We start from the raw sequence: 24,757 nt of genomic DNA on the forward strand, positions 1-24,757 counted from the left end.
TTAACGAACTAATAATGAACAACTAATTGACAGGATTAAAATTATTGAAAATCAGAGGTTATCTGAACAAGTGGATACTATGACAGACAAAATTGACTCCATATCCAAGGGTATTAGAAAGTTACCAGAAAGGGTTCAGGCTGTTGAATTTGACCTTCAGACTTTATCACAAAGTTTTGATAAGGTAACCGACAGAATGTACCTCCAAGATGGGAATCTACATGATATACAAGAAAAGTTTAAGGAGGACATGTTATCTTTGAAGGAAAAAATTAAAGCTCTGGAATCACAGGTGCAGAATGGGGACCAAAAAATTGATACCTCAGTGAAATCACTGGAAATATATACAGGTCAGGAGATTCAGGATTTAAGAGAGACAATGATAAAAAGATTTGAAAAGATTGGAGAAATTATTGCAGCTGGTGAACAGAGTAAGGAGGCACAAGGACAGGATGCATTGCCTCCACCAGCTATTAGAACTGGCTTAATCAGGGTTCTAGCAACATACCCTATATTAATTCTGACAAAGCGTCAACTTCTAAAGGCTCAAAGGGAGTCAGAGAAGCTAGATGGACGCCGATAGCAATGAATGATCTGGAAGAAATTAAGCAAGCTGTTGTTAATTTTGGCTTGCACAATGCATATGTAAAGGAAATGATAAGGACTTGGCCTTCTAATGCTAGAGCTACTCCCCATGATTTCCATCAGTTAGTGTCTGCAGTTTTAGATAATGGACCTTCCTTGATGTTTGGAATTTATTTCAGAGAAGAATCCAAACATGTGGAACAGCAAGGAAGAGCAAAAGGTATTGAGACTTCCCAACATCAAATTCTTGGTGCAGGAGAATATGCTGATCCACAGGTCCAAGCTCTTTATGACGATGAAGTATTGTGTCTATGTCACCAAGCAGCTTTAAATGCTTGGAATAGGATACAAGATCCAGCAAAAAGGGTCGAATCATATACCAGAATTAGGCAGGGACAGAGAGAACCCTTTACTGACTTTTTGCAAAGATTAATTAAGGCTCTGGACATAGGGGTAACAGACCCAGAAGCTAGACGAATACTTCTTGAATCTCTAGCTTTTGAGAATGCAAACATAGAATGAAAAAAGATAATTGGGCCTTTAAAGTCTAGATCAGCACCTATGGATGAATGGATTCAGCATACGATGAATGTTGAGACGTTTAGCTATAATGATGAATCTTGGGTAGGAGAAGCGATTTCCAAAGCAATGAGGAGACATCAAACTGCCAGGTGTTTTAATTGTGGTAAATTAGGACATTTGCAAAGGGATTGCAGGTGAAGAATTTCTAGGAATAATATCTCTTCTGGGAATGACAAAAATAGGAGACCTCGGCCTTCAGGTATATGTAGGAGATGCGGTAAAGGACGGCATTGGTCCAACGAATGCAGGTCAACAACAGACAGACAGGGCAATCCGATATCATCGGGAAACTCCTTGAGGGGCCTCTCGCAGGCCCCCAAGCCAACAGTGGCCCAGTCATTCCCAGTCACAGTGGAGAACGTGCCTCACCAAGAAAATTAAAAGCTCCAATTTCTGCTGTAAAAAGTAATACTGGTCTAAATGATGAATTACTTGTGGAGGATGAGTCAAAAAAACCAGTAGGACAGAGTAAACGTATATTTTGGCAGACTTCTATTAATGATCAAAGACCAAAGCTAAGAGTCTGTATAAATGGCACTTTTATTGAAGGCTTATGAGACACAGGTGCAGATGTAAGTATCATTACCCCAGAATCTTGGCATCCGAATTGGCCTCTTCAAGAGGTAGATGTTCAGTTCCTGGGAATTGGAACCCTATCTCGTGTAAAACAAAGCACAAGATGGGTTGAATGCATAGGGCCCGAAGGGCAAATAGGAAGACTAAGGCCATATATAGCAAATATTGCCATAAATTTATGGGGCCATGACCTGCTACAGCAATGGAATACCCAGATTAACATTCTATATTTCCAGAAACTCATAATTCTGGGAAGGATATGATGAGGTATTATGGAAAAAGGTCACCAGCCATTCAGGCTGTACAAGAACATACAGCAAATACCAAACCTTTAGAGGTACCAACAGCCCTACCTTTAAAATGGCTAACTGAGAAGCCAATATGGATCAAACAGTGGCCTCTAGCTGAAGATAAACTACAGGCATTAGAACAGCTGGTGCAAGAGCAACTAGATGCTCACCATATTGAAGAATCAACCAGCCCTTGGAATTCTCCTGTGTTTGTTGTAAAAAAGAAATCTGGTAAATGGAGAATGGTGACCGATCTAAGAGCTGTCAACAAAGTAATTCAACCTATGGGCCCACTACAATCTGGAATTCCTTTGCCTTCTCTGTTACCAAAAGGATGGCCTCTTATAGTTATTGATTTGAAAGATTGTTTTTTCACTATACCGTTACAAGAAAAGCATACAGAAAAATTTGCCTTCACAGTGCCTACTTATAATAATTCTCAGCCTAATAGGAGATATCAATGGACTGTCCTCCCACAGGGTATGCTCAATAGTCCTACATTGTGCCAATATTTTGTAAGTAAGCCATTGGAAATAATTCGTAAACAATTCCCCAAGTCCATAATTTATCATTACATGGATGACATCTTGTTATCTGATTCAAATAAAGATACTTTAGAAAGGATGTTTGAAGAAGTAAAGAAAGTCTTGCCTAGGTGGGGATTACAAATTGCCCCTGAAAAGATTCAAAGAGGAAATTCTATTAATTACCTAGGTTACAGAATAGGGTTAGAGAAAATTGAAACGCAAAAGGCACAAATTAGGAGAGACCGGTTAAAGACTCTTAATGACTTCCAAAGATTGTTAGGAGACATTTCCAGTCTACGACCAGCTGTTGGGATAACACCTGATCTAATAGTTCATTTAAACAAAACCTTAGATGGTGATAAAGATTTGAATAGTCCAAGAAAACTGACAGCTGAAGCAGAAAAGGAACTGTCAATGATTGAGGAAAAATTACAGGAGGCACATGTGGATAGGGTGAACCCAAATCTTAGCTGCATCCTAGTCATATTGCCTTCCAGAATTTCTCCTTCAGGGATTCTAATGCAGAGGGAAGATATTATTTTAGAGTGGATATTTATACCTAATAAACCAAGTAAAAAATTAAAAACTTATGTGGAAAAGTCTCTGAATTAATTATAAAAGGTAAGCTGAGACTTCGTCAACTAGCAGGTATAGACCCAGCAGAAATTATAGTGCCTTTTACTACTGAAGAAATAAAAAAATTATGGGAAGACAATGAACTGTGGCAAAGAGCTTGTGCTAATTTTTTGGGAGAAATTAATAGCAACTATCCCAAAAGTGGTAGACTTAACCTCATAAAAAGAACTTCTTGGATTCTTCCTAGAATTGTACGTGATGCTCCAATAACTGGAGCCCGTACGTTCTATACTGATGCAAATAAATCAGGGAAAGCAGGTTACAAGTCAGATGAATTGAGTAAGGTGGAACAAAGCCCTTATAATTCTGTCCAGAAGGCAGAATTATATGCCATTCTTATGGTGCTAAGGGATTTTAAAGAACCACTTAATATAGTTACAGATTCACAATATGCAGAAAGAGTTATCTTGCATATTGAAACCGCTGAATTTATACCAGATGACACAGAGTTGACTTCATTGTTTATCCAGGTACAAGACATAATCAAGAACAGGCTTTGTCCGATGTACATAACACACATCCGGTCCCATACAGGTCTGCCTGGTCCTCTAGCCCAAGGCAACACTGAGATTGATCAATTATTGATTGGAAGTGTGTTGCAGGCCTCAGACTTTCATAAGAAGCATCATGTCAATAGTAAAGGCCTAAAGAAAGAATTTTCCATTACTTGGCAACAAGCTAAGGACATTATAAAGAGATGTCCTACTTGTTCTTTCTATAATCAAACACCGTTGCCTGCAGGGAGTAACCCAAAGGGTACTAAGAGAAATGAAATCTGGCAGATGGATGTGCTCCACTTTATGGAATTTGGTAAATTAAAATATGTACACCATACCATAGACACGGATTCAGGTTTTCAATGGGCTACTGCCCTGAGCTCAGAAAAGGCTGATTCAGTAATCACACATTTATTGGAAGTTATGGCCATCATGGGTATACCTGCACAAATAAAGACAGATAATGGTCCAGCATATGTATCTAAGAAAATGAAATGCTTTTTTGATTATTATAATATAAAACACATTACAGGTTTACCAAATAATCCTACAGGTCAGGCAGTCATAGAAAGATCAAATCATACTATAAAGGATATGCTGAACAAACAGAAAGGGACCGAAAATACCCCCAGAAATAGATTACATAATGCTTTATTAACCTTGAATTTTCTTAACGCTAATGAGAAAGGAACAACAGCAGCAGAAAGACATTGCATAATGGAAAAGTCTGCTGAACTAAATCAACCGATTTATTTCAAAGATGTGCTGACCTCTCAATGGAAGCCAGGAGATGTGCTACGTTGGGGAAGGGGTTTTGCTCTTGTTTCCACAGGAGAAGAAAAATTGTGGATACCATCAAAATTAATAGTTTTGATTTGAAGAGGAGAAACCTCTTGGAAAGGAGAAATGGCAACTCATCCACAATAATGATATTCATACAGGTGGTAAGAAAAATATATAAAATGGGGGCAGGGTTCTGTTCTTATCTCCACAGGAAAACACTCATCTTTGAAAAATTCAAGGGACCCTGGATGTTTGGATACTGACAGATGGAAAAATACCTGCCCAATAGGAAATATCAAGAAAACTGAATGGGTTGTGTAAGTAAAATATATTAAACCATATTTCTAAATTTATAGAGCTGGTTTTGAAGTTGGACTCTGGCTCAGTCCCTCTCCAATTCCAAGCCTGTTAGTAAGAGAAAAACCCAGAGTTTCTGGAGTTTCTGTCTCATGTCAAGAGCCATGATATGGGACAGAAAGAAATATGAGTTTAGAAAACATCTTTGCTTTTCTTCATATATATCATACTTTTCATTGAATATATCTATCATGTCTTTCAGTGAATATGTATATATATATATATATATATATATATATATATATATATATATATATGTCTATATGATTAATGTTTAAGTTTTTCACAATGAACAATGAGTTTTTCCTGAAGTGACATTTGAAGTTTCCAGGAAGAAGATGGGGCCCCATAACAACAACTCCACCTGGTTGATATGACGTCATGATACTGATAGCGCTACTACAAGACCTGCTTTGGGTACCAGCTGCACAAGACATTTCCAACTTGGTTAGCTGAAATGGTGCACATCTTATACAACATTTTGGCCAGACCTGCACAAAATACTCAAGAGACTATTGGAAATTTTAAAAGACATTGATCTTGAAATTTAACCATCATTTTACTTTCACAGGATCACCCAGAAAGAATGTCGCCCCTATGACAGCTGGAAGTAATTCTAGAGGACGACGTCCCCTCTCCCAGTAAAGTTTGCCCTTGGGTTTAGGGACATCATTTAGGGGTTGATTATAATTAGTATATGATTGAGGGTTGGGGGAGGAATTTTATAAGCTCAGGGATCATTTTGAAAAAAAAAGAGGGATGATGGGATAATATATTTGTAATTGTGAGTTACTGTTTTTAGACAAATATATTGGTATAGATTCTTGTATATTGATACAAAGTTAAATTATATTGACTATTGTATGCATGCATGTTTCTACCTCTGTTTAAAACATTTTTTATGTATTGACATATATTGTATTGATATATATAGTATATATATTTACCATATTGCAGTGTACATTTCTACCTCTGATTAAGATACTTATATAATATTTGTGTATTGATATATATTTACCTACTGCAATGTATATTTGTACATTGTTTATATTTGGAGGTCATTGTCCTCATTTGTTTCACAGTCGTTTATTTTCTTAGTCTTTAAGTTAGATAGATATTGAGAATTATATAGATTAATAGTCATCTAAGTTTGTCATTTATAATTAGACTAATCAGGTTCTTTAGATATATAGAGATTATACTCAGTATAGATAGATAATCTTCAACTTCTTCAAAGAGCTGTAGAAAATGGCCTTTAATCTAACTCAGAGTTTTGTGGTAGTGAGACACAATTGCTCCTGGCAACACCACTCTATTCCTGAGAGAATGTTGAGCACCAAAGACACTCCACCTGGAGCCTTTCTTTTTGGCAGAACTGGCCTTTGGGCAAAGAAATGCCCATACCTCAACCACTGACAGAGATACAGAGCATGCATCAATGGATAAAACAGGGCTGTCATATCCTGCCAAGACAGGGTAAGATAGTTTTGAAAAGTTGTTTGCCTTTGAAAATGGTATGTCAGTTATGTTAGGCCTTAGCCAAAGTTGGTTGCTTCAACACTGCTAACGTGACTTTGGGTGATTGCCCAGGTAGCTAGTTGTCTCTGTGATTTGTTGCATGTTTTGGAAGTTGTTTTACTGAACTTCCTAATTACCCAGGTAACATTATTTCCCTTCTCAGATCTTTGATTGGGTTGAAGACTATATAAATGTAGTTACTTTCTCTCATGACTTGGCCAAGTTATTTATTATACAAGACCTAAGCTAGTTAGAATAGGATATTTGTACTTATTGTATATAATTTCATAATTGGTTTAGAATTCTCTTATTTAAACAAAAGGGGGAGGTGTTGCAGGAGGTCCTCCTACTCCTCCAGCCTATAGCTGCTGAGATACCAGCCCATTGGGGCGTGGTCTCTCTCCCTTTAAAAAAGCGGCCACTTCCCTCTCCTCTCTCTCTTCACTTCCTGCTCCGCAGGTGACTAGACTCCCTTCCTGGTTGTGTAGAGGGCTGTTGTCTGGGACGGCGATCTGTAAGTTTTTTCCCTTTTAAATAAATACCACCCTATTAATCATAATTCCAAATTGGTGTGGCATTGTTTGTGACTTACGCCTTCAGCAGGAAAAGGGATAGAGGAGCAGGACAGGAGCATGCATCTAGGAACTGCATCTAGGAACCACAGTCTTTTGGAGCGATGTTTGCTTTATGTTAGCCCCCAAGTTAAAGAAATTTTTTGTAAGAGGGCTCTTAGGAATCAGCTTAGAATCATAAGATACCCATTTTAGCATACGCCTGTGTGGCTCAAGTGTGTCACAGTGCATCTGCTGAGACAATTCTTGAGTTGAAGATGGTGTAATGATCTGTTCTGTCTCTTTAAGAGACAAACCATGCCCAGTCCCTCCCCTGTCCACTGAGGCAGGCTGATCTTCAGCTTCCAGCCTGGGTTACTTCCCTTTTCCATCTCCCTCTTGAAGAGGCAGCCTCTGTCTCTCCCTTCTCTTTCTCTCTCTCTCTCTTCTCTCTCTCCCTCCCTCTCTCTCTCTTCTCTGTATCTCTCTCTGTTCTTCTCCCCTTCTCCCTTACCCCTCCATAACCCACATAATAAATATCTAACCTCACTCTGCATGTGCCTATCCATGTCTCTGTCTCTTGCCTGCCGCTGCGTGTCTCCCTGCCCTGGACCAGCTCAGGGACCTGCAGCTGTAGTAAGAAGAATGAGGAGTGGGCCTGCTTTTAGTCCTGCCGCCCGGCTAACTTAGCTCCAAAATAACCACGTGGAAATTGTATTAATCAAAACACTGCCTGGCCCATTATCTCCAGCACCTTATTGGCTAACTCTCACATATTAATTTAACCCATCTCCATTAATGTGTATCGCCACTTGATTGTGGCTTATCGGCATGAGTCTAACCAGCATCCATCTTGGGCAGGAGAAGCATGGCATCTGCCATACTTCCCTTCTTCCTAGCATTCTGTTCTGTCTACTCCACCTACCTAAGGGCTTCCCTATCAAAAGGCCAAGGCAGTTTTCTTTATTCAACCAATGAAAACAACACATAGAAAGAAGACCCTCCTCCACCATATAGCCATCCCTGCCTGGGACTGGCTGCTCTCAGGGCCAGCTGCCTGCTGCCACACAGCCCGCTGCCACCACTTGGGGACCTGCAGTGTTTCTGCTGTCTGCCACTGCTGGGGATCTGCAGCATTTTTAATTTTTCCATTACAGATGGGACTGTGAAAAAATTGAATGTGAGGAGTGGGCCTGCTTTTAGTCCTGCCGCCCAGCTAACTTAGCTCCAAAATAACCACGATCACTCAAAATTCACCTCAGTGAAAGTGTCTGACTTAAACCGCATGGGTCAGGTTTCCAGTGTGGGCCCACAGCTTCATCAGAGAAACTGAAAAGTGAATGGGTCACTCTAAACCCTACTGAGCATGCACTTTAAAAGAGAAACTCACCTGGAGTCAATCTTGCCTGGTGGAGGGCATGTGCGGGAAGGGCATTTTTCAGCACAGCCCTGTGCCCTGGGCCTGTGGTAAAAAAGAACCCTTTTGGTGGAAACCTCATCTGTTAAGAAAAATCTTAAGACAAGCCACTCTGCCGACACAAAAGAAGTCCAATCAGACCAAATCAAACCAAATTAAATGTTCATGTTTAATAGATGGCACACTCCTGAGTGTCCAGGAAAGCATGGCAAGGGAAAGACAGAGGAAGCACACATGCAAACCTAAAACCATGTGTTTCTCCTTTCAGCACAAGTTTAAATACCCTGTGGGGTCATCACTTGGCAGGCTGGGAGTTGGAGTCCAAGCACAAAGCACTTGGAAGGCTGGGAGTGACATTTATAACTCAATATTAAAGTAGACATTCACTTACAAATACGAGAACTTCAGTGACATCTATGTAGGTTCAACTGAAGGAGATAGAAACTATGGCATATTATAATCTATCAGAGGATAAAAACAAATTGGGAATCTTGAAAGCAGCAAGAAAAGAAATTCATCACTTGAAAGGGACCCTCAATAAGCTTGTAAAAGCTGAGGAATGGTGCTGTCTACCGGTAGTCCCATACTGAAGGCAAGTTCAAAGTCAATCTACTCTATATGGCAAGTTTCAGACCAACCAGAGCTATAAAGAGAAACATTTAAAAAAAAAAAACAAACAAACAAAAAGAAAGTTATTCAGTGGATTTCTCAATAGAAACCAAGGAAGCCAGAAAGATTGGAGTAACATCTTTAGAGAATAACAGAGAATTCTACATCTGGAAAGACTATTCTCCTGAAACAAGGGAGAAATTGAGGCATTCCCAAATAAAGGAAATTCAGTGTTACCAGAGCAAGTAGATAAAAGAAACAAAAAATCACTTGAATTAGAAAAAAATAATATTTCTGCTGCACAGAGATGATCTGATATATCAACACTTAAAACGTCATAGCAATAAAACCAAAACAGCTAATAATGGAAGGTTTCTTGCAAACGCTCAGTTTTCTTCAAAAATATCAAAACATGCAAAGACAACGTTGCAGGATATGCATAACAATTAGCTGTCTATATTGATGAAAACAATCTAAAAATGGTGTTAAATGATTAAATTCATAGTAAAAAGAAAAAAGAAAAACATTTAAAAATAAGTTTATCTGGGCAGTGGTGTTGCCTGCCTTTAATCCCAATACTTGGGAGACAGAGGCAGGCAGATGTCTGTGAGTTGAAGCCAAGACTGGTCTACAAAGCAGGTTCCAGGACAGGATCCAAAGCTACACAGAGAAAAAACACACAAAAAGTTTTTAAAATATAAATAAATAATAAATTTAAGCTGGGTAGTGGTGGTGGTACATCGCTCTAATCCTAGCACTTGTGAGTTCAAGGCCAGCCTGGTCTACAGAATGAGTTCCAGGACAGCCAAGGCAGTTACACTGAGAAATTCTGTCTCAAAAAAAAATCAAAAATGAAAGATTTAACCAAGGATTTCTGACATTTGTACACTAAAATATTTCACTTGAAAATTTGTAAAAATGTAAAGATAAAACAAATAAGTCAAAACATATTCCATGTTAAAAAGTTCAAAGACTTAAATTTGTTAAGTTGTCAATTGTACCCAAGTCATCTTTCAAATTCAATGCAACTACTGTCAAAAGTACAAATTTTAAGAAAAATTTACCCAAAAATTCAGTGTGAAAAAATAAAAATTAAAAAATAATAGCATGATTAATGTGTAACAGATAGGCAAAAGATCAAGCTAACCCAAATCCTGAAATAGATGGGGTAAATGGTATCTAGGTCTCATCCCTTATTGATGGACTGTGTACTGTTCTATAGGTGGTGGGACCTGGAAGAATGGAACCAATAAATGAGACAGACTAAAATCTCATACAACAGCCAGCTTCAACTTGCAGAAGCAGCAATTATCTGCACAAGATTGTTGCCCATCAACACCCTGTCACAGAAGAAGGACTAGTTCATGATGTGGGAGAGTCTTCTGTTTTGTGTTGATTTCGTTGGTTAAATAAAGAAACTGCCTTGGCCCTTTAACAGGACAGAAAATTAGGTAGACAGAGTAAACAAACAGAATGCTGGGAGAAAGAAGCTGAGTCAGGCAGTCGCCATGATTCTCCCACCAGTCACAGATGCAGGTTAAGATCTTCCCTGGTAAGCCACTTGTGGGGCTATATACATAGATTATTAAAAATGGGTTAATCAAGATGTGAGAATTAGCCAATAAGAGGCTGGAACTAATGGGCCAGACAGTGTTTAAAAGAATACAGTTTCTGTGTAATTATTTCTGGGCATAAGCTAGCCAGGTGGTTGGGAGCCGGGCAGGACACAGCCCACTGCTCCACACTGCTACAGAGTGGTTGCTCCTATTACAACAAGTTCATGGGGCCCCGCCCCCAAGCAGATTTATAGGCTGATAAACAGTTAATAGAGAAAAGAAAGACAGTTTCCTCAAGGGTATAGCCACTGGCACAGTGCCCATGATCCCGTAAACAAACGTTTACCTATACTGTAAATAATTCGAATGAGACTCATTGGGTCACTGTAGTGATATTTTGTTTATTCTCCAACAAATGAAGCTTGCCTGGAGATCAGAGTGTGGAGAGAGCCACTAGTTAGCCATAGAGGCCAGGCAGTGGTGGTACTCACCTTTGATCCCAGTACTCCGGAGGCATATGCCTTTAATCCCAGCATTAGAGAGGTGGAGACAGGAATATAAGACAGGTGGAGACAGGATCTCTCAATTTGCAGTCTGAGGATTTTATAGAGGTATGAACTCTAATGGCAGGCTGCTCGACATCTCTGAGCTTTTAGCTTTCACCCCCTAATACCTGACTCTGGATTTTTATTATTAAGATCAATTAGAATTCATGCTACAGGTCACCAAAAAAAAAGACGTGAAAGTAGAGGGGGTCTAGTTGTGAAGAGGAAAGGGCTTAATAAGAGGGGGAGGGGATAAAAGAGGACAATTGGAATAGATATAACTGAAATACATCACGTATATGTACGAAAATATGATGATGAACCCATACTTATGTATAATTAGTGTATACTAATAAAAATTAGAAAATTATCCAGGTACAGTGACTAATGACTTTAGCTCCTATAATTGGGAAGGTGAGATGGAATCATGAATCTGAGTCCAACCTGGGCCACATAATGAGTCATTATGTCCAAAATTAAAAAAAAAACAGTAAGATTCAAGGATGAGAAGTACAACAGAGCATTTGTCTAGTATATGTAAAAGTCTGGGTTCAAGTGTGTCAGTATTATTTTTCAAAAATCAAAGAGGCATGATGGCCTGAACAGGACAAGGATATCCACACACTAGCCCCAGGGTGGTCGCCCCCCAGGCACTAAGGAAGAAGCGTGATGCACTGAGCAGGACAAGGAGGCCACATGCAGGCCCGGGGCAGTCCACCCCAGGATCCCCAGGATCCAGGAGAAAACACAGGCCCTCACTGTGCCTTGAGCCAAACTGATGGACACTATTATGGTGAGCAAATAAATGTATGGTGTGGTATGTGAGAGAGAAAGAGACAGAATGATTCGTGTCCTGTGGACAGAGGCAGATCTGAAGAGGTGAAAACATTAAGAAGGCTGAGTGACTTGATTGTTACCCAGGGCCATGATGATATCTAGCCCTGGGCTGCTGTCAGGGCCTATGTCTGGGTTCATGGCCCTGACACAGCCTCAGTCTGTGTTGATGTCCATGGCTCCTGATACCATCAAAGGCTGAGAGAATAGGGCAGTACAGAATTGTTCCCACTCCTCACTGGCTGCAACACTAGGGAGAACTGTTTCTGCTCCTTACAGGCTTGAGCACTTAGGAGAGAGCGTCCTACACCTCACCAGGGCTGCACAGCCGTGCTCACCCTGTTCATAGGGGCATGGGCAAGCTGGCCCTGAGGGTATGAGAGCAAGTCACATCCCTCTTGTGTACCATATGGTAGCATGGGTGAGGGAAAAATGCTGTCCTCTCCTCGCCCCTCACCAGTTGAGGGACCTTGTGCCTTGCACAAGTAGAGTCAACCCTGTAGACAGTGGGTGAGCCAGCCCTGAGGATGTGAAAGGGGTATAGCTGGTACCTCCTCCATGTCTGCAGTATGGTGGGCTGGAGATGCCCTTCCCACTTGCCCCTACTGACTCCAGTTGGAAAAGAAGCTGACCCTCCCCTTTGCCAGTTGCAACACTTGGGAAAGCAGGTCCTGCACCCCATCTGGGCTGCACAGCAGAGCTGACCTTGTTGGGGGGTGCATCAAGGTGAGCCGGTCTAACACCACGACTGTGGGAGATCTGACCCCGCCTCTCATCTGCCCTCCCCCATGATGCACTCCCCCACCACTACTCCTGAGGAGTATGGGAGAGCTGGCTCTGAGGTCTTAAAGATTGGGAGAGCCGCCCCTGCCCCTGTCCCTCCCCAGCTGCAGCACGCAGGAGAGCAGACCCTGCTCTTCACCTGGGCAATACAGTAGAGCCGACCCTGTTGGTGGATGTGTGGATGAGCCAGCCTCAAATTTGTGAGCATGAGAGAGCTGTCCCCAAAGCTCATCTGTCATGTGGAGGCATGGGCGGGGGAGAGATGCCTCTCCTTACTCCTCACCACCTGCAACAAATGGGGAGCAGATGCTCCCCCTAACCAGCTGCAGCACTCAGGAGAGCAGGCCCTGCTCCTCACCTGTGTAGCACAATAGAGCTGACCCCGTTGGTGCAGACACAGCTGAGCTGGCCCTGAGGGTGTGCAGGTGGGATAACTAGCCACATCCCCATCATCTGCCATGTGGTGGGGAGGGTGAGGGAGAGATGCCCTCCCCCTTGCCCCTGCCACCTGTGACGGTGAGGGAGTTGACCCTCCCTCATACCAGCTGCAGTACTTGGGAAAGTGGGCACTGCACCTCACCTGGACAGCACAGTAGAGTAGACCCTATTGACAGGGGTGAGGGTGACTTAGATGGAGAACGTGAGTGTGGGAGATCTGGCCCCTTCTTCATCTGCCATGTGGTGGTGGGGATGAGGAAGAGATGCCCTCCCCACCTTGCCACCTGTGTTAGGTGAGAGAGCTGGCCCTGAGGTCATAGAGCAGGAGAGCTGTCGCTGCCCCTCATCAGTTGCAGCACTCAGGAGAGTAGCCCCTACACCTCTCCTGAGCAACACAGTAGAGCTGGCCTTGAATGAACAGGTGTGCTCAAGCTGACACTGAGTGTGTGAAAGCAGGAGAACCGGCCCCACCTCTTGCTCATCACTGCAAGGGGTGAACTAGCCAGGGTAATGCTGGAGAGCTCACACTAGAGGTGAGGATGGGGAGGAGCTGGTGGGCTGCCAAACTTTGCAACTGTGCAGGTCCAGAACCAGGGTTATGAGTTGGCCCACCCCAACATCCACGCCATCTATGATCTGCTGGAGCACATGAAGGGGCCAGTCCTGCAGACCCAAAGCTCCAGGATCTCCATGACACATCAAACAACAAGAGATCCAAGAGGAGTTCCAGTGAGGGTCCAGTACCAAAAGTGTAGTAGAAACCAAAGGCCTCAAACCAGACTAATGACTCATTGCAATGAGCACTTGCAAGTAAAGATATATGGACAAAAGTGCTTACTGCATGACTCACGGTGTCACACTGAAGCTTCCATGATGAGATTTTTTTCCATTCTTCCTTCTTTTTTTCCTCTTAAATTTTATTTTATTTTATTTTGGAGGGAGGTTGCAAGGGCAGAGGGCAGATATGAAGGGACAGGGAAATGAATGGGATTGAGATGCATGATGTGAAAGACACAACAAATAAAAAGAAATTTTAAAAATTCAAAGTGGAGAAAGGAATGGATGTAAATATAGCCTTTTAATATATTTTCTCTCTTGCTTATCTTTATGATCATGTTACAATGATTTCAAAATATCTTGTTCTAATTAAAATGGATTTCTGTAAGCATTGTGATAACCACAAAACAAAAATCTGTAAGCAGGACTGCAGAGATTGCTGTTAAGAGAACTTGCTGATCTTTGCAGAGGACCCAGGTTCAGTTCCCAGCACCCACATGGTGGCTCACAACCATCTGTAACTCCACTTGGAAAGGATCCAACACCTTCTTTTGACCTCCATGGACAGCAAACACACATACAGTGCACATACATAAATGCAGGAAAAACACTCATACAAATAAAATAAATCTAAGAAAAACCTATAGTAGACAAACCAATAATACTAAGCAAGGAATCCAAATGTATATAATTTAGGAAATCAGTCACAAAGAGAGACTGTAAGGAAGGGAGAGATGAGCTACAGTGAAACCAGAGAACAAGTTGCAAAAGGGTGGTGATAGAAACCATATATATTGCTGTGGAATAATCCTTTTGTACACTGTGAGTATGCATTACTTTCATTGGTTTTCTCAAAAACCAACTGACCAATATCTAAGCAGGAATAGGTTAGGCAGGAGAGCTGAGATTGAGAGAAGGCAGGGAAGAAGAGGGCAGAGTCACCGGATGCAGAGGGAGCAGGAGATGAAAATACTGTGCTGAGAAGAGGAACCACCACTTGGTACAGCATAGATAAGAAATATGGGTTAATTTAAGCTGAAAGAGCTGGCTGAGAATAAGCTTAATGTATCAGCTGAGTAGTTATAATTAATAATAAGTCTCTCTGTGTGGCTATTTGCAAGCCAGAAGCCTCAACAAAACATTCTGCCTACAACCTATCAATAGTTTCTTTAGACGTAAAATTTCCAATTGATACACAGAGAATACCACAATGGTTTAAAAAGCAAGACCAACTATAGAGTTACATAGAAGAAACCTCACTTCTCAAGACACACACAGGTTAAAGGCAAAGGTATAGAATAAGAGCCTAGAACCTTCTCTGAAGGAAGAGGATTCTAGGAAATGAAATAGAGAACTATACATTGAGAACAAAATTAACTAAAAAATGTTAAAAAAATCAAAAGACCCAAATGAACAATTTTGGTAAAGTGAACAACTTCTTGGTGTAATAGTAGGGATGAAATGTCCAGTCTTACCAGAAGGTATTAATACTGCTGTAGCACCATTCTGATAATCCAGCAGTGTAGAAAGCAGGATCAGTACTTCTGGAAACAAAGGCTACTACTGTACCTTCAACTAGACACTGATACGGATCTGTGCCCATCATTCACGCAGTCTCTGTAAGTCACATCTTTCCTTATTTCTTTCAGGCAATGTTCACTGAACAGTTCCCTCACTGCCAGTCTCATCTAGAATCTTTTAGAAACTAGAGTACATAGCATGGCATCTATACAAGAAAGGCTGCTTTTCAATCTATTCTCTGCAAGGCAAACAAAAGAGATTTCTTTTACCTCATGGATTGTTGGAATTACAGACATGAGCCACCAAGTCCACTTTCTACAATCAATGTCTGTGAATGCGATTTTTATTCACATATGAAATTAATGAATTTTAGGAGATTAAAACATGGATTAAACATGAATTAGTGTTGGAAATTTGAACATCTATAATCAGGGAAAAAAATTCAAAGTCTATGTACCCTTATAGCTTTGAATATTATTGCTTTCTTCATTTAAGTATACCCTACCTAAAATTTGTAATGTCATCTACAAGATTGGCTAAGAACTCAGAATTTTCTTCCAAAATTTTCATTCCCATAAATTTTAATTACAGGTTCCTATATTAGTTACTTTTCTGTTGCTGTGATAAAATATTATGGCCGAGGCAGCTTAGCGAAGGAAGAGCTTATTTGGGCTCCTGGTTTCAGAAGTTTAGAATCCATGGTTGTGGTGCAGAGATAGCAGGCAGCAGGCAGTGGATGCGGAGAGTAGATGATGAGTTCTCACATCTTGAACCAGAAGCAAGAGGATTTTGAAACCTCAAAATTTGTGCCCAGTGACATATTTCCTCCAGGAAGGTCATATCTCTCAAACCTATCCAAACAGTTTCATGAACTGGGGACCAAGTGTTCAAACATTGGCGCCTATGGAGAACGATCTCATTCAAAGCACCACAACTCCCAAATTCTTTGATTCTCCATTAGTGGTATTTTTAACTTTCTAAAGCCCCCCCCAGGTGCATTTTTCCTATATGTTTAATTCTACTGGTGTAAAAATGCTTCTTTCTTCATATTTCTTAATATCACACCTATATTGTTGCTAATTTAGCCTTCAATCATAACAGCTACAAGAGGATCAGACACTCCATTTTGTGTTCTTACTTTGCTATAAACTGATGACAAAGGAAGTGTCACACAAAAAATGTTAGTGATGAGAAGATTCTCAATAAGCACGCACTGAGGTAAGAGTAACTACTTCGCAGCCTATATACTAAATCCAAAGATAAAACCGCATTTAGGATGCACCCCTTGCACACACCTCCTTTTGTATAAGCAATACAGTCAGTGTAGCTGCTGATATGATAGTACTTATAGGACTTTTTCCGCAGATGGCTGGTGATGCAGAACACATTCTGGCTAAGTGCCTCAATCTTTTCTTGGTGGTTTCATTCTATGAGCCATCTACTCAGCATTAAAAGATCATATGCTTTACGTTATTTCCCTAAAATGGTAATGAAACATATTGAGCCATCTAAATTTTCTCAGTTATCTTAGGAGGGAATAAAAACAGCATTTGAACAGTCTCTGGCATCAGAGAAACCATGCTACAGCTTCTTATTGTGGGACCTAAAGCAAGTTACTCAAGTGTGTGTGTGGTTTTTTTTTTTTTTTGAGACAATGCTTTACTATGTAGCTCAAGTTAGGCTCAAATCCACAATCCTCATGACTCAGTCTCCCGAGTGCTGGGATTACTGTCATGTGTAACCACACCTGGCTACTTAGACATGAGTATCCACAAAATGGGCACGATAGGCAGTGATCTACTTATGGACCCTAAGATTCTTTCCCAAGGCCTTGATTATTTGCCTCCTAATTCTTAATGACTTTTACTTTCATGATTCTAATTTGTTGCACAATATAGCTGATCTTCTTACAAAAAATGTATTAGTTGTATTTTTGTGTATGAATTATTGTTTACCTATATATTTGCATGTCACATGTGTGCCTGGTGCCCATGGAGGTCAGAAAAGGGCATGTGTTCCCACAGATCTGGAATTCCTGACCCTTTTGAGCCGCTATGTGAATGGATTCTGAAAATGGAACCTGGGTTCTCTGCCAGAGCAAGAGCAACAAGTGCTCTTAACTGCCAATCATTTCTCCAGCCCCAACATAGTTGATCTTGATATGGAGAAAATATCTCAGTGAGCCTGTACAAGCAGAATATTCTCCAGTTATGATTGCAAAACTGAGATTGAAAGCACAAGTTTTTATTGGGCCATTGCTGGTGTTGTGTAGGTAGCCCTTTCTTCCAAGATGGAAACATTCCACCCTGAGAGCTATTTCCTTAAGCAGAGAGCTAAACAACTCAAAATAGTTTCAGGCGTCCCTGAAATTGACCAAATTCACTAGGCCCCTCCCCCCAACAGTAAACAAGACAAGCTGCTAAGTACCCCTTCAGACAACAAGACAAGCTTCTAAGAACCCCGTCAGACAAGCCCAAGGTGCAAAACAGACTCTCAGATGAGCCAGGCTGCAAAGATCCTGAGACCAGCCCAGCTGCCTGGAAGATGCAGAAACCTACCAAAGTGCCTGGAAGACACAGAAACCTACCAAAGTGCCTGGAAGACACAGAAACCTACCAAAGTGCCTGGAAGACACAGAAACCTACCAAAGTGCCTGGAAGACACAGAAACCTACCAAAGTGCCTGGAAGCAGTTTCAGACCAACTGACTGTCCTTCCTAAGTGACTCAGATATTTGTGTTTCTTCTCCCCAGGAAAAGTCTTGTCATACAAAAGCTGGCTCTGAGAGTTACCCCATGCACGGACCAGTGAGAAGCTTTTCCATCCACGAGCTAAAGCTAACAGCCCCAGAAAAAATAGGCATCAAGAAAAGAACCACAGTCTATGGCCACAAAGAAACAATTGTTGCTAACAATAAAGGGAGATTAAAAGCTGGTTGTCTCACAGACAAGCCACAGAAAGCCCAACACATTGATTCCATTCTTGTGAAAAATTAAATGGGAGAATCCAGCCATATCCAGTCAGATTAGACTTCTGACCTGCAGAACTGTGAACTAACAAATTAACATTGCCACAAACTATTGTTCTGTGGAAAGATACTGTACAGCAATAGTACTTATGGGGGTCACTGCGAGCCTATGGTGGGCAGCAGAGATCCATGGGAGGCAAGAAAGTTCACCGTGACTCAGTAGTTGGTGTTGGTTCAAACTTAGAGAGCCTGACACTGAGCAGTTTATTTTAAATAGATTCAAGCACAGCACAATTTGGAAAAAAGAAATCCCTAGTGATAAATAACTCAGTGCTGTGTGTACAACAAAGCTTAAGATATGAAGATGCTGAAACTCCCTGTAAAGTACATGTGACTTCTTCCATAAAGATAGGCTCTATAGATTAACTGAGAAAAACCAGCTCATGATAAGGGTCTGTGGGAGGATCCGGTGTTGACTCAGCCACGCAGATAGTACAAAAGTCACCAGGCTATCAACCAGGTCAGCTCCCAGCCTTGTGGGCAGGAAACCGGTTGTACATCTCTTCTCTTGAAGAGACAACACTGTGTGTTTAATATTCCTGGTCCCTCTAGTGCTTATCTGTGAGCAGAAGGACCTCTGTGCCTTCCACAAAAATTAAAACTGCGGACGATGGAGACGATACTTGAACATGCCAGCTTTTATGGGAACTAGCATCGTATTTGTGAGAGAGATAAAGCAGAAGATATCCATGAAAAACAGACCACACAACATGGCTGTTAAGCCAGGGTCTGCTTTCTCCAGTAGAGCTGACAGAAAGTGTTCCTCAAGGAAACCGGGCATCTGGTGGAGTGCGGAGTTTATCAAGTGGAACCCTGGATGTGTTAGTGTGTTACTGTTCCCGGATCTTCTAGCAATCCAACCAAACCATACACACGTACATCCCAAACCACTCCTGTGTGTTTCCAAACATCCTCTCTCCCAAGGGGGAGAGCTGAACAAAGAATGTCTAGGCCTCCTACTGTAGAAGAAGCTATTCCTTAACAAAACTTTGCAGATAAAAAGAATGTGTGGCTGTATCAAATGTCATAAAACTGCTTCACTGATTACAATGGTTGCCAAATTGCATAGCCCTGAGAACCACTAGAGGCGCTCACTAAAAATGACTCTCCAGTTCCTTGTGTAAAATCTCACCCTTTATATAGATTGGTGTGGGGGTCCAAGCACCCCTATTCTTAGTTGAGTATCCTAAGTAAATCTTTTGCAGTTTGAAAACATTAGGTGAGAAATCTACTTAGCTATATCACTACACTGAACTATTCGTCACATTTAAAGCACAGACTCTGCCGATATAGGAGGTACGTTTTTTTCCCCCCTCTGGGGACTTAATCTAGGGTCTCATGCATGGTTTGTAAGCACTCTACCGATGGGCCGCAAACCCAGTCCATGGAATTAATATTTTTAAGCCCATGCCTCCAATTCTGTGCTTATTGTACTACTTTGGACTTCCTTTACCAGATAGATTTTCTCAGGTGGCAGTGCTATTGACTCCTTCCATTGTTCTTCCTTTAATCCTATTCTCCTCAGGATACCTACTCTGGATTTCATCCAACCCCAGTGGCAGGTTAGCAACCGTTCCTGCAGTATCCCTGGAGTGTGCACAACCACAGCCAATGGCATTTTCCATCGTTTCAAAGCTTCTCTACTAATATCCACACTCCACCAGCAATAAGAATCTGGAACCCAGGGGCTATATGAGAGAGCACAGTTCGTTCTCCCTAGGCTCTCTTATTAATTGCTGGTACTAGACTTTGCGAGTCCTCTCATTCTGCAGCCTGTCTCAGCTCTCCCTCCGTTCAGCCAAGTCTCAACAAAATAATAGGATGTATGCTACTGGGGAAGGCCTCCGCATTTCCAGTAGGATAGACCTGAGACGAGAGTGCCAGAGCTGATAGCAAATGACTTCCCTGTTATAAAGCCGCTACAGCGTGGCTTTTAAAGGCTGGGGTGAGAGCCAGCTGAAATGACAGAGAGGGAAAGACAGCAAACGCAGAGCCTTCAAATTAGCATAGCCCCGCCCCGCGACGCTTGGACAATGCCCCTTTCCCCAGCCCTTAGCCCTTCCCACTAGCCTGTCGGCCCGCCCCCGGACCAAATGCTAAGCGGGAACCCACACAGCATGATGCGGGGAGCGGGATCCGCGGCGGCTCCGTCCAGGTGCTTCCGGCTCCCACCGGACGGAGGCGCGCTCGGCCCCGGGCTCGTTCTCCCAGGGAAGTGTGTTTAGGCGCACCGGAAGCCACCTCAGGGGGTGAGCCATGGCGGGTTTGCCTGTTAGAGACCCTGCGGTGGATCGTTCTCTGCGTTCTGTATTCGGTGAGAGGATTTCGGTGGCGCCTCTCCGGGCAGGGAGGGACATCCCCTGTGGTCCCCAGCTGGAGCGGGTGTCGGGGCGGGCGTGCCGCTTCGCCGCTGTCCTTTCACGCGGCAGCCTGGTGTACTCGTGGGCTAACAGACTCCCCCCCCCCCCGCCCCCCCACGACACCTCCGCTCCAAGGTATTGGAGATTTTCCGCAGTGTGGTTCAGGGAGCTAGACTCTAGCGTTGGTCTTCTCTGCGTTTTCCCCTTCATGATTCTCAGTTATTTTTTAGGAGAAAAGGTGCGTGGAAACAGAGCGTCCCTGTTCCGTGCTGCTTCTCTTAGCCCAAAATACAGATTTTATTCTGAAGCCATCGACCCTATATCCACTTCCCGCCCTCTCATAAACGCGTAATATCGCTTGCTTTTTACTTGTAACGTTTCATCCAACCATAGTGGTAGCGGCCACCTGGCATCTTGAGGTGGGTTGTGAATGAATGAATGATTGATTGATTGATTAAAGCTCAGGGACATTTTAGAGAAGCGAAACTAAGCAATTTTTAAGATTTAAACGAGTTACTTCTAAAATACGTGTCTTGCTTTTAAGCACGTTTTGGAGGCTGTAGAATTGCCTCGAATTCCAGGCCAGCCTAGAACTACATAACAAGGCGAGCCAGAGCTACATGTAAGACTCTCAGAAAGAACCAGAAGCACTGTTTGGAAGAAACGTACCAAAGCAGTGCTTTTTAAAAGGCCTCCCCTATTCATGGCTACTCCTCCACAAGTGTGTTTATGCGTAGAAATAAAGACATGAGCCCACCCCCTTTAGTTTCTGGTTTTGGTAGTCACTGGCTGAACTCACAGTTCTGTGGGTAAATACCAGTGCTTAAACATTGATTTTCATCAAAGTTAGGGGAAACATGCTAGTTGTCATATCTGTCCAAGAACTGTTTGGAAGACATCTTTTTTTATTTAGTCTCTGGCTCTGTTCTGAGGTCTGAAAAGAAACAGTGGAAGTGGGGTTTTGAAGAACATTCAGTCAGTTGCTACATATTTATTGATAAAACTAGAAAGCCTACTGTTTACTTGCTCACCAAAGAGCTCCTTACTGTCCCAGCATTTTAATGTATTATCTGTTCCTTAGTGGGAAACATTCCTTATGAAGCTACTGAAGAACAGCTGAAGGACATCTTCTCTGAGGTTGGGCCTGTTGTTAGTTTCAGGTGAGATCCTCTTTTAAGATATTCATGGGAGATCCTTAAAAATCACCACAGATTTTGTGATAAATATACATGCTTTATTATTCAGATCCAGTCTTAGCTGAGAGATTTCTTTCATTAAAAATGTTTCAAAAACACAAAAGCAGAGTTAGAAGGGTATCTTTTTTTGTTTTTTCCTTTTTCTTTTTTTTATGGTTTTTCGAGACAGGGTTTCTCTGTGACTTTGGAGCCTGTCCTGGAACTAGCTGTTGTAGACCAGGCTGGCCTCAAACTCACAGAGACCCACCTGCCTCTGCTTCCCGAGTGCTGGGATTAAAGATGTGCATCACCACCGCCCAGCCTTGGAACTCCTTCTTTAGCCAGGCTGGCCTCAAACTCACAGAGACCCACCTGCCTCTGCCTCCCGAGTGCTGGGATTAAAGGTGTGCATCAGCACCGCCCAGCCTTGGAACTCATGCTTTAGCCAGGCTGGCCTCGAACTCATAAAAAGCTGTCTGCTACAAGGGTATCTTACTGTGGGCTAAATTCGAACATGCCAATGTTAGCAGGAAGTCAGTCTGTACGTATGTAGTATTTGTTCCTGATATTTGGTTTTGCTCTTCAGATTGGTGTATGATAGGGAGACAGGAAAACCAAAGGGTTATGGCTTCTGTGAATACCAAGACCAAGAGACGGCCCTTAGTGCCATGCGGAACCTGAATGGTCGCGAATTCAGTGGGCGAGCACTTCGAGTGGATAATGCTGCCAGTGAAAAGAACAAAGAGGAACTCAAAAGTGAGTATAAATCCAAACCATATCCATTACAAGTTACTGAAGATGAGGCAATGCAAGTTTTCCATTTGTGATTATGCTTTAAAAGATGCTGAGGGTGGTTAGCCCCTGAGGTACCTGAGTGTATTTACCTGATGTGTATGTTTAAGCAACTTGGCTTTAGAAATCCTTCTCTTCCCTAGGAGTTGGTTTCTAGTTTAAGGGGAGTTCAGGTCCACCAAGCCTAAAGGCAGTTCCACAAATCCTTGAAATTAATGTCTTTGTCTGTTTAAATGCTTTTCTTCTGAAGTGACTTGTCAACGAAATCAGTAATGGCATTATCATTGTGTCTGCTATCCTCTAAGAGCAGAAGGTATACTGTCACTTTCCTTTGCTGACTTTTCCTTCCGTGACTTACTTTTCATTTCCAGAGTTTCAAGTTACGGTTGGTGCTCACAGACACTCTGGAAAATAGACACTTGAAATGACTTAAGGTGTTATTTTGCCTTCCTAACTTTGTTGTTTGCTTTCTTCCTAATCAGGCCTTGGCACTGGTGCACCTGTCATTGAGTCGCCTTATGGAGAGACCATCAACCCCGAGGATGCCCCTGAATCTATTAGCAAAGCAGTTGCTAGTCTTCCACCAGAACAGATGTTTGAGCTGATGAAACAGATGAAGGTGGGAGGAGGCATTAGGTTATAAACAAAACAATTTACATCAGCTTTTCAAGGAGTTAATGAACATAATTCCCTGGGCTTAAGTAATTGAGTCTGTAGACACTACGTCTTCCACGTTTTATACACAGAGCTGTTTTTATACACAAACTGTCCAGCATTTTTTCGTGCCCCCATAGATGTTAAATTATAGCTTTGCCCATAAGTGATAATATTACCATATTATAAGTACTTTTTCTTGCCTGCCATGGCCAAGATTTTTTTTTTGTTCAATGTCAAAATCAGTGCTAAATCACCAGGTGTTGTGCTAAATCACATGATGTTGTGTGCCTTAGTATCACCACTTGGCATGCTGAGGCAGAAGTGTCACAGTGAGTTCAATACCAAAATGGGATACATGAAACACTGTCTCATAAAGAAAATCAATAGTAACTGAGATTGTCTTGAGTATTACATTTATGAGATGAAATGGCTCAAATCATTATCATATTCTTAGTATTGACCCTGAAGGTGAATTTTCTTACCTTCTCAGCTCTGTGTCCAGAATAGTCCCCAGGAAGCACGAAACATGTTGCTTCAGAATCCTCAGCTGGCGTATGCTTTGCTACATGTAGCACAGGTAGTGATGAGAATTGTGGATCCTGAGATTGCCCTGGTGAGTGTTTCTGATTCTTATATGGAAATAGTAGGATGTTCTTTGAGTGGGATAAGAACTGCCTGATTGGCTTGTTAAACAGAGAGCTCATAGATGTATCTTTTCACTTTTTAGAAAATTCTGCATCGCCAGACAAATATGCCAACGCTGATTTCAGGCAACCCTCAGCCAGTCCATGTTGCTGGGCCTGGCTCAGGACCCAATGTTTCAATGAACCAGCAGAATCCTCAGGCCCCTCAGGCTCAATCTTTGGTAGGGTTTTATTCTACAGTATTTTTTTTTATCTGTCTTAAAATGTTATTTTCTTTCCAGGGGAATATTGAGAGAAGAAACAGCAGGAATCAGAGCTGGTAATTAAAATTCTTAGGCATAAGAGAAATTTCCAGATCGCAGAGCACATGCTACCTGAAAGAGTGTAGATTCCATTCCAAGTTAATAAAATAGAGATTCTTCCTGTAAACCCTTTTCTAGTAAGCTAATTTTTTGTGGGTGTGTATATCTGCCACTGTGATTATCACTTCAGTATTCCTTGTTATCTCATTTAATCTGCATAGCAGCAAAATGAGGCAAGCATTTTTACTGCCTCCATTCTCAGCAATAACAAAGGACCAAGCACATATTCAAAAGCATGATTGTAACCCTATAGACATAAAAATTTAATACATCTTAAGGTTGACGTTTATATAAAGAAAAGGAACTAAACACTAAAGACAAAATGGGAAAAGGATTTGTCACACATATGATGGGCAAA

At 41.9% G+C, this 24,757-nt stretch overlaps 1 protein-coding gene across 1 annotated transcript in view; it reads left to right on the plus strand.

Moving 5' to 3' along the window:
• Window positions 1-20,639: 20,639 nt before the first annotated feature.
• Window positions 20,640-24,757, plus strand: part of LOC121437161 (cleavage stimulation factor subunit 2-like) — a 33,009-nt gene continuing 28,891 nt past the window's right edge. The window contains exons 1-6 of the mRNA XM_041637006.1: window positions 20,640-20,723; window positions 21,851-21,929; window positions 22,531-22,700; window positions 23,219-23,355; window positions 23,884-24,006; window positions 24,121-24,258. Of these exons, the coding sequence (XP_041492940.1) occupies window positions 20,666-20,723; window positions 21,851-21,929; window positions 22,531-22,700; window positions 23,219-23,355; window positions 23,884-24,006; window positions 24,121-24,258 (705 nt within the window). The 5' untranslated portion in view covers window positions 20,640-20,665. The remainder of the gene's footprint in view (window positions 20,724-21,850; window positions 21,930-22,530; window positions 22,701-23,218; window positions 23,356-23,883; window positions 24,007-24,120; window positions 24,259-24,757) is intronic.

Source organism: Microtus oregoni, unplaced genomic scaffold (genome assembly GCF_018167655.1).
Source record: "Microtus oregoni isolate MIOR12 unplaced genomic scaffold, Mior012 000050F_ref0000143, whole genome shotgun sequence".
Taxonomy (NCBI): Eukaryota; Metazoa; Chordata; class Mammalia; order Rodentia; family Cricetidae; genus Microtus; species Microtus oregoni.